Genomic DNA, 15,718 nt, shown 5'->3' on the forward strand with positions numbered 1-15,718 from the left:
ACAGCCCCTCAGTTCTGAATCACCTTCCGCTTTATAAATGTGAATATCACCCAGAGTTACATCATTCCTCTTTTCACTTTTACATTCTCTTCCTCAGAGATCATTTTTACTTTTATGGTTTAAAATAGTGTTAGCTATAGAGGAATCTTTATCTCATTGTTACAGGAACTCTTTAGTGTTGAAGCATTGGCTATTTAGCAGCCAGTTTTTAACATAGTGCCTTAATATCTTGGGTACTTTTCCCAAAATCCAAGTGTCTTTTTTAAAAAGTATATATTTTTATTGATTTCAGAGAGGAAGGAAGAGGGAGAGATAGAAACATAAATGATGAGAGAAAATCACTGATTGACTGCCTCCTGCACGCCCCACTGGGGATCAAGTCCACAACCAGGGCATGTGCCCTGACTGGAAATCGAACTAGCGACCTCTTGGTTCCTGGGTTGACACTCAACTGCTGAGCTTTTCCAGTTGGGCCGTTTTGTTTTTGTTTTTCTTATTCACTGATTTCTATCTCTTTTGACCTCAAAGTTCTCTCTCTGGTTGTTAAAAAAACTTCTCTAGCAATCTCTTCTGTCTGTATTTGTGCAGTTGCTGTGCTGATCTTCCCTCTGGGTATGGGTATACTGTGGTGGTTATATTTTGTGTACCCTGAAAGGCTTAGGTGATGTGCTCCATATCAAGTTTTGAAAGGTTTCCCCTTTCTTCTTAAATAAAATCTTTTCAAAGCACTCATTTCAAAGTGGTTACCTATCCGTTTCTACTTGTACAGAAAATACTGAAGGGAATCCTGGAGAAATCATGATTAGACTAGTAAAATTGGAAGGCAGTGAGAATGACCTAATCCAGCTCTTTGACGTGTGAGAAAACCCAGGCACAGAGTGGCCGAGTGACTTGTTGAGTAACACAAAGGAAAAGGAAACATGTGGAGGGAGGATAAAGGAAAGGCCTGCACGGAGTGTGCTGATCTGGATGAGTGGCACGGAAGATAACTTAGAATTTATTTTCAGTTCTTGCCTATTTTGACCACAAGAGAAAAAGTGGTCAGCCTAAACTGGAAGGTTAATGGGAAGTTTTAACAAAGAGAAAGTTTTGTCCACAAGACATATTCACTGTCCAGCCCATTGAAAAAAAAAAGTCACCTATAATTATTCCCGCCATCATTGCTTGATTTCTCACCTCAAGGCATAACCACACCACTATGTTTTGGCTTCTCTCTCACCCATCATTTGCCATTTCTGAGCATTGACTGCCCAATGCTCTGTGGACCTTTTATGCTCTCTTTGGGCTGAATTACTTCTTTTATTGTTACTTTTTTATTAATTCATTGGCAGAATGTTTTTTCCACATTTTTATAAGAACCTTAACTCTAAAAGAAGTATTTATTATACATGTACTTTAACCCCAAAGGAAACCAGAAAAAAGTAAACTGGAACAAGAAATTAATTTTTAATTTACAGGGATATTAAGAGATGAAGTATGGTTAGAAAAAAATTTCCTGAAGTAAATAACCACACTGCTGGTCAATCCTTGCCCTTCATGTGGTTTGTCATAATACCAATTTAAATTCATTTTTTTGAAAATGTTCCGTGTTCTTTTAAATAAATATTTTTCCTAAATTTAAGCAAAATGAAAAAGTCCATTCAAGGTAATAAATATTAAGAGTGCTTACTATTTGTAAGGCACTGTGGTAGGCCCTGAATCGGATAATAAAATGAGTAAGTCGCTGCCTTTGGTAGCGGGATACATGTCTTTGTCTTGCAAAAAGTTTGCATGGGCAAGAGTTTGGGGTCCGGGAGGGAATCTTGATTATTACTACACTCTTGCCCCTTCATCACCAGCAGGTCATGAGTCGAAGATGAACTGGGAACTGGAAGGCCAGTGTGGCTAGAACTGGCCAACTAGGGACAACACAGTAGGAGGAAATGTAGAGAGCTAAAAAGTGGAGAGACTTTGGGTTTTACTCTGATGAGAAGCCACTGGAGGATTTTGTTGAGCAGAGGAGTGACATCTGATTTACAGTTTAGGTGGAAAATGACTAAAGTTGGTCATGGCCAGAAGCAGGAATCCAAGGAGCCACCACGTTGTCCCGTTAGAGAGACAATTGTGGAGGAGGAAGTGGTGAGAATGGCCGAATTCTGCCTATTTTGCTGGTGGAACCATCAGGATTTGCCAAAGGACCAAAGGTGTGACGGGACAGAAGGAGGCCAGGTGGCCGTCAGCTTTGGAAACCGGCCACACCCTCAGCATCACCTTGGCACAAGGTGGACATCTGTAAACGTCCTGATTCTACTTTTGCATCTCAGACTAATCAGAATCTCCAGCATCCTGGCCCTGCAAACAATACTTCAAAAATGCCTCCCAATGATTTCTCTGCAGCCAATTTGACTCGAGGAGGAGCCCAGCACCGTGCAAAGTACGAGGGTTGGTAGGCTCCTGGGTGGAAAGACCAATCCCACTCGAATCCCTCTGGCATCGAGGTAAGCATGGCGGGCTTCCTGGAGGAGGCGGATTTCGCTGAAGGCTTTCTCAGGCCTTTATCAGGAGGGCAGCGAGGAAGATGATGGTGTGTGGTTGTGGGGTGACAACTGGCTCAGGCCTATCGTGTAGTTGGCGTCCTCACTGACCCGGACGCTGCCCTTCAGCGGCTCCGACCCGACTCCACGCCCCGCCCCGACAGCGACCGGCCGATGCCCCGCCCGCCGCCGTAGCTCCGTTTCCGGAAGGTCCTGATTTTAGGGCGGACCAACCCGGTTAGAGGTCGCACGCCCACTTCCGCCGGGCCGCGGGCTCCCGGATCCCCGGCGCGGAGCCGCCGCGCGCCGCCCTGTGCGCAGGCGCGGTCTGCGGCCCCAGGCCCCCGCGGGGCACTATGCCGGCCGCGCACGTCTCGCGGGTGCGGGCCTTGTACCGGCGCATCTTGCTGCTGCACCGCGCGCTGCCCCTCGACCTCAAAGCCCTGGGCGACCAGTACGTGAAGGACGAGTTTAGGCGACATAAGGCGGTTGGTGCTGACGAGGCCCGGCGGTTCTTGCAGGAATGGGAGGCAAGTGCTGCCGCCTTTCTCCGCCCTCCACCCTTGAGCGTCCCCCCGGCCCCCATCCCCCCAGGTGTCCCGGTTTGTTCCCGTGAAAGACCGCCTGTCCCATCCGATTTTCCCGGGTCCCACGCAGCGGCAGCCTGTTCCGTTTGAGTTCAACAGTGCAAAGCTGTTCAAAAGTTATCCCCAAAGTTGCACCCCCAGCCCGTCCGTTTCGCCCACCGCTCCTCGCGGGACCGGGTGCCGGTCCACCGGCGTCTGCGGTTCGTGTCGGCTGTGCGAGCCACTTGCTGTGCAGGCGCCGCTGGGGTGAGAGGGGAGGTCACAGAAGTGAATAAATCACCGTCAGGTGCTCGAGGAGCTCAGGTCCCCTCCATGCCCCGCACCGAGCAAGCGCCTGTGAATAAACGAATGGTTTGGTCGGGACCTCTGAGTTTCCAAACCCAGAGGCTTGTTTCCGTCATGACTGTTTTAAACCTCAGTGCACCTGGGTGGCCTCAGTAGTGCTCTCAGCTGACTGATAGAGAAGTCAGTTAAGCCCGGGGGACTACACGCGTCGAAGGGGGAAAATGCTGGTCAATTAAGTCAGGTGCTAGTTGGTTTCTCCTGAGTCTCAGGTCGCCGTTGCCCTGCAACATTGCACTAAATTTAAAGCAGACACATGCATTAGGGATTAACCTGTTGACTCCCCCCACTTTTTTTTTTTTTAGTGAGGGGCAAAGGTATTCAGAGTATTTGGTGGGGTTCAGGACCCTCTAGGATTGCCCCTAGTTCTGATTTGTAAATATCAAGAAATGAATGGAATTGGAGGTTAGAGCGACATCTCAGGTGTTTGAAAGCATGAAGCAGTGTTTGTAGAAGAACAGAGGTAAGCGATTCTTCAGCCTGACATGTTGATGGCTGAAGAGATGACTGAAGTCTGTTTTAAAAAATCATGGAGGCTGGGATGAACACACCACCTTGTCACTGAATCCCAGAATTCGTGATTGTAGAATCTTCGAGGCTTGCAAGAGGGACAGTTAGGACAAAGGTGAAATGTAGATCTTTCCTATGTATCGTGGGTATTAGATGTCCTTAGCCTGCCTAGAGCCAGGGAAGGTGAATGTTTTTATATGCAGACTGGCATCTTTTAATATGGTAACTTGGTCTTGGAGTCAGAACTGGATTCATACGCAGGTTCTGGCATTTATGAATAAATATGTCAGATCACTTCATTTTTTCTTGTCTTATTTCCTTATCTGTGAAATAACAGGAGTTGCAATATACACCTCTAAATTTTTGCATGTAAATGTTTTTAAAAGCACTTTGTAAATTGTTAGTGGCAATATAAGATAATTAAGCTGTTTAAGTCACATCTTTCAAGCCAGGCCAGTTTGTGGCAGGATGGGAAGAAGTAAAGACACTTGGAGAGGTCCTAAAGCAGTGGTTCTCAACTTTCCTAATGCCGCGACCCTTTACTACAGTTCCTCATGTTGTGGTGACCCCCAACCATAAAATTATTTTTGTTGCTACTTCATAACTGTAATTTTGCTACTGTTATGAATCGTCATGTAAATATCTGATATGCAGGATGTATTTTCATTGTTACAAATTGAACATAATTAAAGCATAGTGATTAATCACAAAAACAATATGTAATTATATATGTGTTTTCCGATGGTCTTAGGTGACCCCTTTGAAAGGGTCGTTCGACCCACAGGTTGAGAACCGCTGTGACCTAAAGTATAAGGACTTGGAAGCTCTCTAGGGAAGGAATAGGAACTCAGTATAAATTGGTAGCAGGCTGGAGGAGAGACTGAGGCATTAAAAAAACTGGGTAAGTAAAACATGTGCTGCTCAACCTAGGTGGCTTGGTATCAGGAATTCAGCTTTTTGGGTGTTCCCCCCACCCCCAACTCTCTTTAAATTATTTTAGACTTACAGAAGTTATAAAGACAGTGCAGAGTTCCCACACGTCTTATACTCAGCTTCCCCTTGAGTTAACATTGTATACAACCAATAATCAAAACTAAGAAATTATGCCAACCCGGTTTGGCTCAGTGGATAGAGCGTCGGCCTGCAGACTGAAAGGTCCCAGGTTCGATTCTGGTCAAGGGCATGTACCTTGGTTGCGGGCACATCCCCAGTGGGAGGTGTGCAGGAGGCAGCTGGTCGATGTTTCTCTCTCATCGATGTTTCTAACTCTCTATCCCTCTCCCTTCCTCTCTGTAAAAAATCAATAAAATATATTTACAAACAAACAAACAAAAAAAAACCAACTAAGAAATTAACATTGCTACTGTACTGTTAACTACAGCCTTTATTCACATTTTGCCCGTTATTTCCACTAATGTTCTTAATGTGTTCCAGCATCCAACCCAGGATCCTACATTGTATTTAGTTATCCTGCCTCCTTAATTTCTTCTAGTCTGTAACAGTTCCTCAAGCTCTTCTTATCTTTCATAACTTTTTTGAAAAGGTTAGGTCAGTTATTTTGTAGAATGTCTTTCAGTTTGGGTTTGTCGGATGTGTTCTCTTGATTAGATTGGTTATATGCATTATTGGGAAGGGTTCCACCAGGGCGACCTGCCCTTCTCAGTACATGATGTCAGTGGGCACATTGTATCAGTTACTTATTATTACTGGTGATGTTAACCGTGTGCACTTGGTTAAGGTGATGTATGCAAGTTTCTCCACTATAAAGTTACGATTTTCCTTTTTGAAATTAATACGTATCTTGGGGGAGATACTCTGAGGCTGTACAGCTATCCTGGTTCTTCTCCTTAAAGTTGGCCAACTAATTTTAGCATTCACTGATGGATCTTGCCGTGTGTTCCAATGTGACTTTGTTTCTCTCATTTATTCTGAATTTATTAATTGGAAATGTTTCTGTAGGGAAGCATTGCCCCTTCTTCCCTGTTATTGATCTAGCATTTTTAGTTTTTGTTTGTTTGTTTGTTTTTTAATGAACAAAAGTGTGTTCCATGGGGCTAGGATCCTATAGTTGGCAATTGGGTAAAGGTAAGTTTAAACTTAATTATCTATTTGGATAAAATAATAATTCTAATCAGTTACAAGGTACCTCAGTCTAAGTCTGGGTGTTATAATAACTAGGGTGGATTCTACCAAGAGAGCCAGTTTCTTTCTTCCAAGGATGAGACTAGAGAAGATTCTAATGAATTGGAGGGGAGAAAACCCTGGCTAGGGCAGCAGTACGGGAGTGATATTCCTCGTTCGGCCTTCTGAGTCGTTTTCCCCTTGTGTTCTTCAGAACATCTAATTTATGATGCTTATACTTGATGATACTAGTTATGGAATGGACTTCTGTTGCTTTTGGTAAATGATGATTACAAATTTGGTACCTGTTATCTGAGTATTATTACAAGCTTGATGCTTACGCTTATATCAAGCTAATGAGAGTGACATAATTAATGATGATTATAAACTTGGTACACGTTATCTAAGTATTACAAGCTTGATGCCTATGTTTATGTCATGCTAGTTGAGAGTGGCACAGTTGTGCACTTACTGTGCTACATGGAGTTGGTCTCCGGGATTCTCTCACACACTTCTGAAACTACTTATGAATTTAATGGATTCTGAATGTGTTTTACTTAACGGGCAAAGTTGGGTACCCCTGGAAAAAAGAAAGGGGAAGGATTGGGAATATTAGAGACCTCAGTATTAGGAGGAGAGTTTCTATTCTGTTCATTTGTCATCACGGACAACTGTGGCCAATATTAGAGGGAATTCAGCTGGAAAGTTTCTGTTCAAGAACCATTTGGGGTAGGTAGGAGAAAACTGTTTCCTTTTTATCTTTAGGATAAAACTGTAAATGCATATTTACAGAGTAAATAGTGATTTTATATAATTCCTTACCATAAGAGAAAGATTGTAAATGCAGGATGAGATGTTGGGAATCTGTTAGGGAGAACGTTTGGTAACTGGTTGGTAAAATATCTATTGTAATCTTACTCTCATGTCTTGTAGGAGGCGACTATTAGAAGCGGAGTTGGAGCTGGGTAGCTGAGGGGTCTTATTTATTATGGCATTTTAAAGGTTTAACTATGCTCAGTGTTGAAGTATAGCTGATTTAGACAGTGCATTCCTTTTTTCTCTCGGTGCTTAGCCAGTTGTGGAGAGAAGAACTTCTCACCACTTACTTTCAGGGAAATCAGAATAAGCATTGAAAATTAAGTTGCAAGTAAAACATATTTGTGATATGATGAGACAGAATAAAAAACAGTGAGCTCCCAGGAGCTGCTCTGAAGAGACTCCTTGTGTATAATTTTCTCTTTTTGGCCCATTTGTTTGTGTCTATTGCTTTCTTAACTGGTTTCTGTGCTTTTTCTTAAATGGCTGCTTTGCTCTTCATCTATTGGGGGATGTTTATAGTGGAAGTTCTGTTTCTGGGAAAATCTAAAAAGGCTTAAACATTCTATAAATCATTATTGGTTACTTACTATTGCCAGGTAAAGTGCTAGTCATGTGGGACACAAAAATGAATAATAACTTTTATTTTCATGGTGTCCAAAATTTAGTAGAATATAATCTACAACTCTATATAATAATAGGGTAATATGCAAATTGACCCTAACAGTGGAATGACCAGAATGACCGTTTGACCACTATGAGGCACACTGACTACCTCTTGGTTCTTTTCCCCGGCCGGCAGGCTCCGATCGCCTGATGTCGAACGGGGAACCGGGGCGGGTGGCGCCAAGCCAAGGCCCCCGCCCTACCAGTCGCCCCACACACAGAGAGCAACCTGCAGCGGGGGCGGGGCCGAGAGCAGGCAGGAACAACCGACCTCTCAGTCCCTTCCCGCAGCGGTCAGGTTCCAATCACCTGATGGTGAATGGGGAACCGGCGATGGGTGGCAGGGCCAGCTGCGGGCAGCCGGGGAAGATGGCCCTGATCGCAGGCCAGGCCTAGGTTCTGTACCCGCGCACGAATTTTGTGCACTGGGCCTCTAGTTATAATCCTATATAATAAAAGGCTAATATGCAAATCGGCCGAACGGTGGAGCGACCAGTCACTGTGACACGCCCTGACCACCAGGGGGCAGATGCTCAACACAGGAGCTGCCCCCTGGTGGTCAGTGCGCTCCCACAGGGAGAGCGCTGCTCAGCCAGAAGCTGGGCTCATGGCTGGCGAGTGCAGCAGCGGTGGTGGGAGCTTCTCCTGCCACCACGGCAGCGCTAAAGATGTCTGATGGACAGCTTAGGCCTGCTCCCCAAGGGCTCCTGGACTGCGAGAGGGCACAGGCCAGGCTGAGGGACCCCCTCCCCAAGTGCACAAATTTTATGCACTGGGCCTCTAGTATAGTATGAAAGGCTGTCTGTTAACTGCTATGGAAGCAAGGAGGGGATGGAGGAAGTTGAAGGCCACATGTGATGTCAAAGCTGAGTCTTGAGCAAGTCAAAGTTACTTTCTACTTGAAAGTGTCAAGAAAAAGACTTTCTAGAAAGAGGGAATAACATGCAGAGGTAAGTAGTAGTATGCGGGAACTGTTGTTCTGTTCTCTTCTTCTGTATTTGTTTGTCCTAACTACTTCTGCAAAGGAGCATACTTTTTTCTTCTTGATTATGTTTAATTCTTTAGATTTGTATGATAGTTTAGATCTCATAACAGTTGCTTTTTTGTTTTATTACTTTTTTTGTATTTGTTTTAAAGAGGAGGAAGTGCTTCAAATTTAATGTAACCATCCATTTGAAGCTCACATGGGACATCTTTTTCTTATTTATGACTTTGAAATGGATCATCAGATAAAAGTATGATTAAGTTGCATGTCACCTATATTTAGAGTTTTTTAAACTTAGTATAATTAGGGTTGAGTGGGTATTTTGCAGTTTTTATAATTGTACGCCTCTCTTACCTAATTTGGGGACCTCATTATGTTGCTTTTGAATATCCTGATTTGTAGTTTGTGTTTTAGCTTGGGGTGGGGGGGGGGGGGAGGGAAGGAATGAATTACCTCTCTGTTCAGTAGTTGGATCATGTGTGTGTGGGCTATATCTACCAAGTATGAGCCAGTCATTTGGGGACCTCTCAGTTGTACTGTTTATTCTGTGTGTTATTCAGTATAGTGTTTTTGTGATGGTTTATTGAATGGTGATGTCACACATGTATGTTTTCTACATTAAGCTTTACCTTTTAAAAAATTTTGGCCATATTGTGGTCCTTAACCAATGATTGGAAAGGGATGATGAAGAGAAAGAATATGAAACAGTGTATCCTTGGAACATAAAATTTTTCTCTTTTCCACTTCTGAAGTATTTGGATTTTTAGTGAAGCTTTTAAGATGTTTCTATTTAGGAACATTTAACTTTTATTGGTGTCATGAGATGTTATAACAGTGCTTATGTATAAACTAACTAAAGGTGTTTTTTTAAAAAAATCAATATTTGATCAATTTTGCATATATTATTGACTTTATTCTATGTTATTGGAACATAGAGGTGTATGTTCCTTTTATTTAGATGATTTAAAATTTATTGGAATTTCCAGATTTAAAATAATAGTAATAGCATAACAGCATCAATATGCTAGATCTGTATGTGTATGTAGGGATGTCTGTATTGTGTATGTATACATAACATGTAGTCTTAAAAATTTGAAGTAAACTTTTGCACAGAATTAAAGATAAAGGATTATATATGCATAATGTTAATTTTACTGGTTTTACTTACTATCTTATGAAATAAATATATTTTATGGTTGCATAATAAGAATAAATGTATGAAATTTTACATAGGGAGTATTAGAATTGAATGAAAGGGAGCTTCTGCCTTAGCCAGTTTTTCCCAGTGGTTAGAGCGTTGGCCTGCAAGACTGATGTTTGTTTCCAGTTATACATGCAGTTAAAAAAATAATTAGTATAGGAGGGCTTATAATCAAGAGCAACATTCTTTATTTCTTAATTTATCTCTTCTGGGGACATTTAAAATTTTATTTGGTCTCTTTCATGTTTCACATATCTTGTGAATTTGGTTAACTGTCCATATTTGCAAGTAAAGCAAAAGGAACTGACTGAGAACTCTACATATAGGTAGGCTTGTTGATTGGAAAATTAATTTTAGAGTTACAGTTTCAATTAATCTCCCTTGGATTTGCTTTTCACTTCTGATTTCCTTACCTATCTAGAGTTTGTGTTCATTTGGTTATGGCAGTTTGGCTTTATCTTCAGCTGTATTTTCTGTTTTGTATTCTAAACTGTGGCTTCCTCTATCTGAGCTGTTTTGTTACATTCCTCTTTCTATCTTGAAAAATTTGTTGCAAGATTCCTCTTGGCTGCTGATGGCTCCATTTTGTTCTCTTAGTCATAATGGATTGCTCCTTTAACACGTTTCTCTAGTATCAATTCAGTGAGGTTGTGGAAGGGAGAAGAAATAAGAAGATCCTGTGATTTCTCCAGTCTGCCATCTTGGGCTAGAAATTTGCAGTTCTTTCATTTTAAAAATGAAGAAACTAAGGCCTATAAAAATAAAATGATTTGTATCCCCCAGTTTAGATAGACAAAAATCTTGTGCTCTTATCTCATGAAAGTCTAGTTAAGGTTTTGGAAATTAAGTTCCAAAAGCTATTAAACGTTTGCAGTGTAAAATGATTATAGATTTTTTTTCTTTGAATTATGCTTGCTTCAGTTTATTTGTATATCTGAGCTGTTGATTTTTTCTTCACTTTTTGTATTTTTCCTAAGGAAAAGGAAAGCTTGTTAAACAAGTTTTTATCTTTTACACCTCTAGCATGATAAATGTTTAAGTCATGATTTATTTTGCTTATTAGCCCAAGATGCTAATTGACACACCTCTCTCAATATATATATATATATATATATATATATATATATATATATATATATTTTTTTTTTTTTCAATAATAAGAATGGAAGTTGCTGTGATATAACTGTTAAACTCTCGTACTAGTCAGGCACATACGTTTTCTGTGTCATTTTTGGAAGGTTTCTTTGGACTTCAGTTGTCTCAGTAAGGGAAATAGTATTTTACCCTTGAAATTAGGGATAGACCAAAACATTCTTTTACCTCCAAGATATAATTTTATTAGGAGTTGAGTTAAAAATACTATATCAGATGGCTTAAACCACTTTAGTATAGCTTAAATCACTAAAATATAAGATTTTTCTCTTTAATCTTTCCTGTTAGTTTCAGGGTTATGTGTTACTATAATAATAGAATGGGTAATAAAAATACAGCACATTTTGTCTTTATGATAGTTATAATTAACATAGAATGTATGCCTTCTGAATTAAAAACTAGTTAAAAAAAGACATAGAGTATATTTGGGATAATGTGATATGTGATTGATAGCCTTAGTATAAAAAAAGCTTATTTTGCTTGGATAGGGAAAACACTAACAGCTATAATAAAAGAATGGGCAAAATGACCTCTTATAAGAGGTCACCTGAGATTTATATACAAAGTTGTTAATTGCTGTGCTTCATGTATATGGTAATACTGAAAAATTTAAAGCAGTGTAGATGTCCAGTGATGGAAGAAGAATGAAATTATAACATAACCATGTGATGGGTGGGTTAGTGTGCAGCTATTAGAAGAATTCTGTTATGGAAAACTGCTGATGATACAGTGAAATGATTAAGGATATCATTTTCTTCCTTGTACCTCAGATTTTTCCAGATTTTCTGCAAAGATCATGTATTCCTTTAGTAATTATAAGAAAGCCAATAGATGTTATTTAAAAAATGCAGTTGGATATACTCACTGTTTTTGTTACCAGTCTTATGTCACAAAGCAGTTGAGGCAGACACATCCACTGAGTCAAATACTGTTACCTTGTATATTTTTAAATTTTGCCCTATAAATTTTGTAGGTTAAACTTAGACTTCTTCATGTTCAATAAATTATGTCAGCTATATATTTTATATGATTTTTTGCTGAGTTTTAGAAATGAAATTTTAAAAAAGTCTAAATGTGTAGACTTCTTTTTTTTTTTTAAATATATTTTATTGATTTTTTACAGAGAGGAAGGGAGAGGGATAGAGAGTTAGAAACATGATGGGAGAGAAACATCAATCAGCTGTCTCCCGCACACCTCCCACCGGGGATGTGCCCGCAACCAAGGTACATGCCCTTGACCGGAATCGAACCCGGGACCTCTCAGTACGCAGTCCGACGCTCTGTCCACTGAGCCAAACCGGTTAGGGCTAAATGTGTAGACTTCTATTCAACATTGTAAATGGCCACTGAAATAAAAACAAGAAAAGCAATTAAAGGCACCCAGATTGGAGAGAAATAAAACTGTCTTTATTCACATACAATATGGTTATCTATGTAAAAAATCTGATGGAATCTTCAAAAAAATCTATAATTAATAAGGTCAGTGATTATAAGTCCTGGTCATTGATCTTGTAGGTCTGGAATTAGACTTTACCTATACTCAGAGACAATCAGATATTGGCATCAGATTCACACTATGGAATCTGATGGAATCCTATATAATAAAAGCCCAGTGACCGAACGGTGTAATGACCAGAATGACCAGTCGACCAGTCGCTATGACACGCACTGACCACCAGGGGGCAGATGCTCAATGCAGGAGCTGCTCCCTGGTGGTCGGTGTGCTCCCACAGTGGGAGCACCCCTCAGCTGACCTGGGGGAGCGGCTGCTCCCACAGCAGGCCGATTCCACAGGCCACATCCTCCACCAGTGCATGCATCCCATGCACCAGACCTCTAGTCTACTAGTTTGTATATGTATGTAGTGTTAAAGTATAAATTGGAATGCTGATTTACTCATTTCTGTGGGTAGGGTACAGGAGATTGAGAAGAGGGCTCTCCTTTTTCAGGAGTCAGAATATTTACCTGTAGATCCAGGGAACGAACTCTCTTTGATAGTATGTCTCAAAATTCAGAATTTTATAGATTTTAGAAAGGCAATAAGGCATATTACTGCATTTTAAGAAACACCCAATGGAATCTGGAGTGGTATACCCTGTAATAAAATACATTAATATTTCTGCAGTAAAGCATGTGACTCTTTATATTAAGTACAGTAAATAAAGGCTTCATGTCTGTTTTAGGTCAGGATTTGCTGCCAGATAAGTTTTGAAAGAGCTTTTGTTTTTTTAAACTTCTTTGACTTCAGAATTGCAAGTAAGGAATGGTGGACTATTAAGCTTTCTGGGAAACTGAATTAGTGTTTAGAAGGTTGCCTGGTAAACATGAATTAAAATAACAGGAAATGGGTAGGCATGAGAGATTTTTCATCAGGCCTCACTGTGTCTGCAGTGGAAGGCGTCTTGGGTCCTGCCTCACTGCTCTTCCTGGACAGTGCTGAACACATACTAGCAAGTTTGCCCGCTCGTGTTAGTTTATTTTAAGCACCTTCTTTCTGTCATAGTGTTATTATTATTGTATTAGTTGATTAAGCTACCTAATTTGTCTTCTGGGCCTGAAGGAACTCAGATACTATTTCCCATTGTGTGTTGATTTAACTAACTTAATTCCCATGGGAGGATTATATTTATCTTGCATGTTTTTGCTCTTTACTCCTAAATCATTAGAACTTGAAATATGTCTAAAACTTGCATTTTGACTTTTAAGTTCTCAAACAGTAAAATATTTATGCTTTATTTGAATATATTTTAAATATATATAAATAAAAGGTATTTTTTTTCTTTCAAAAGCATTTCATCATTAGAAACATGAAATGTGCAATATACATTCTGCTATTTTTTTGTATGTTTAAGTAGCAAAGGTTTCTGGACTTCGATGTGGTGGCTCTACTTTTCTGAAGGTAAAGAGGTCTGTAGTTAGTTTTAAAACTATCCTTTTGAATAAAAAAATCTATACACATCTGAGGAACTTCCCCCCCTTCTACACTAAGAATGGCAGTAAATGGAGTAGCAAATACATATATGCATATATACACAGGCACTACAACAACATCAGCGTGCAGCATCAGTGGGTCTGGCTTCACAGTACTTTGTCTAAACTACAACCCTTCCACTGTCTCCTTGTTCACTGCCTCACACTTCCAGGTTTATCTGGCAGTTTATCTGTTATTTATTCACTTTATAAGTTGTAGATAAGTGCAGTTGATAATTCAGGATTTCTAACTGATAATCATACTTAACACCACTTTTAAAAAATGCCATGAACATCTTTAAATGCCTTTACAAGGCTAAGAGCAAGATGCGCAAAGTGAGAAATTTATTTTAAATGTTCGGAAATATGTACGAGTTTGATATAGTTCCAGGCAGCTTATAACACCTTGACTAATTCATGTAAGTCACTTCCAATTTCTCAGGCGACTTTGGAAACTGCAATGTGACTATATTCTAATTTTATAATTAAATCGAATGAAGTCAGAGACACCTCAAAGAGGTGTATGATGGTACTTGCCCTTCTCTGGAATTCATGCTGAGGTATATATTTTGTTTTATTTCTTTGTCCTCATCTCTGGCTTAAATGGCTCCCTCTCCTCTTCCTCCTGTCATCCTCTTCTTCTTCCTCTTCCTTTTTTTCAGACAACAGGCTGTCTCTTTTGCACCATCAGATTTTCCTGAGTCAGCTAAATCCTTTTCATATGTCTCCTTTGGCCTCACTATCCTACATGGTAAGGCTGCATGTTTGCTATCAGATGACCCCACATCTATTCGGACTTCAGTGGAGACCCCAGGGATTGGGAATTTGATCTTAGGTGGAACTCTAAACAGAACAGGAAGGTATCTGCAGGTAATGGCCAACTGGGGCCACTGGGGTCCTTCCTGCTTCCCTTTGTCAGTCCAAAATGCTCCAGTTCTGGATCATCAACTTTGGATTTCCTCTTCCCAGACATTGTGTTCTACATCTCAGAGCACTTCTTAGACAGCTGCAAAAGAAAAAAACAAAACAAAACTGCAACACTGATGGGAATCTCTGGATTTTTCTTTTTTTGTGCTGCTTGTCTCCACAAAGGAGGCAAAGCAGATTCTTTGCTCTTTGTTTCTTGGGTCTCATGATTATTATTAGGACAATTATAATAGTATATAGATATGTGCCCTGACTGGGAATTGAACCCGCCACTTTTTGGTGTCAGGGTTATAATATACATTTCTATGCCATTTCCAACTATTGTATTTAATCTATTAATTTCACCTGTTCAATTTATAAAGCTGTTGGGACAAAGATTTTAATAGTAGAAGCTTTTGAAGTAGTTTTGTAACTACTTTCATACTGAGTATATTTCTGAAAGGTTGTTTATAAGTTGATTTTTTTAATGGAACAGTATTTTATGTATATTAGCAAGCTTACTATTTAAATACATTCTTTAGTGAATCCTTTTGTGAAGGGAATATTCAGCCCATAATTTGTTTCTTTGTGTAAACCTGCATTTGCATACATCAAATTTGTTTTAAATAGGATTTATCTACAAATGTCGATCCATGTGTCTGAAAAGAAGAAAATTTAATTTCTGTTTGATGTGAAGAACAAATTCAGATTTGGCACTTTTGATAGATGAGACAAGCCAAATTATTTTAGTTCTATTCTTTTCAACTAAATGCTATCAAAATATGCTTTACACCCTAAATTAAGGGTGGCAAGAGTTCATATGTTAAGGTTGAACTACAGTATATTTTTAAACTACATTTTCTTAAATAGTAACAGGACTAGTGTGAAGTTATACCAAGTTTAAAACATTATTTAGTAGTTTTATCTTTACTTTCCTGAAAGCATAACT

At 39.8% G+C, this 15,718-nt stretch overlaps 1 protein-coding gene across 1 annotated transcript in view; it reads left to right on the forward strand.

Moving 5' to 3' along the window:
* The first annotated feature begins 2,793 nt into the window (after positions 1–2,793).
* SDHAF3 (succinate dehydrogenase complex assembly factor 3) overlaps positions 2,794–15,718 on the forward strand; it is a 38,727-nt gene continuing 25,802 nt past the window's right edge. Inside the window, exon 1 of the mRNA XM_006085005.3 lies at positions 2,794–3,043. Within this exon, the coding sequence (XP_006085067.1) occupies positions 2,870–3,043 (174 nt within the window). The 5' untranslated portion in view covers positions 2,794–2,869. The remainder of the gene's footprint in view (positions 3,044–15,718) is intronic.

Source organism: Myotis lucifugus, unplaced genomic scaffold (assembly GCF_000147115.1).
Source record: "Myotis lucifugus unplaced genomic scaffold, Myoluc2.0 scaffold_15, whole genome shotgun sequence".
Classification (NCBI taxonomy): domain Eukaryota; kingdom Metazoa; phylum Chordata; class Mammalia; order Chiroptera; family Vespertilionidae; genus Myotis; species Myotis lucifugus.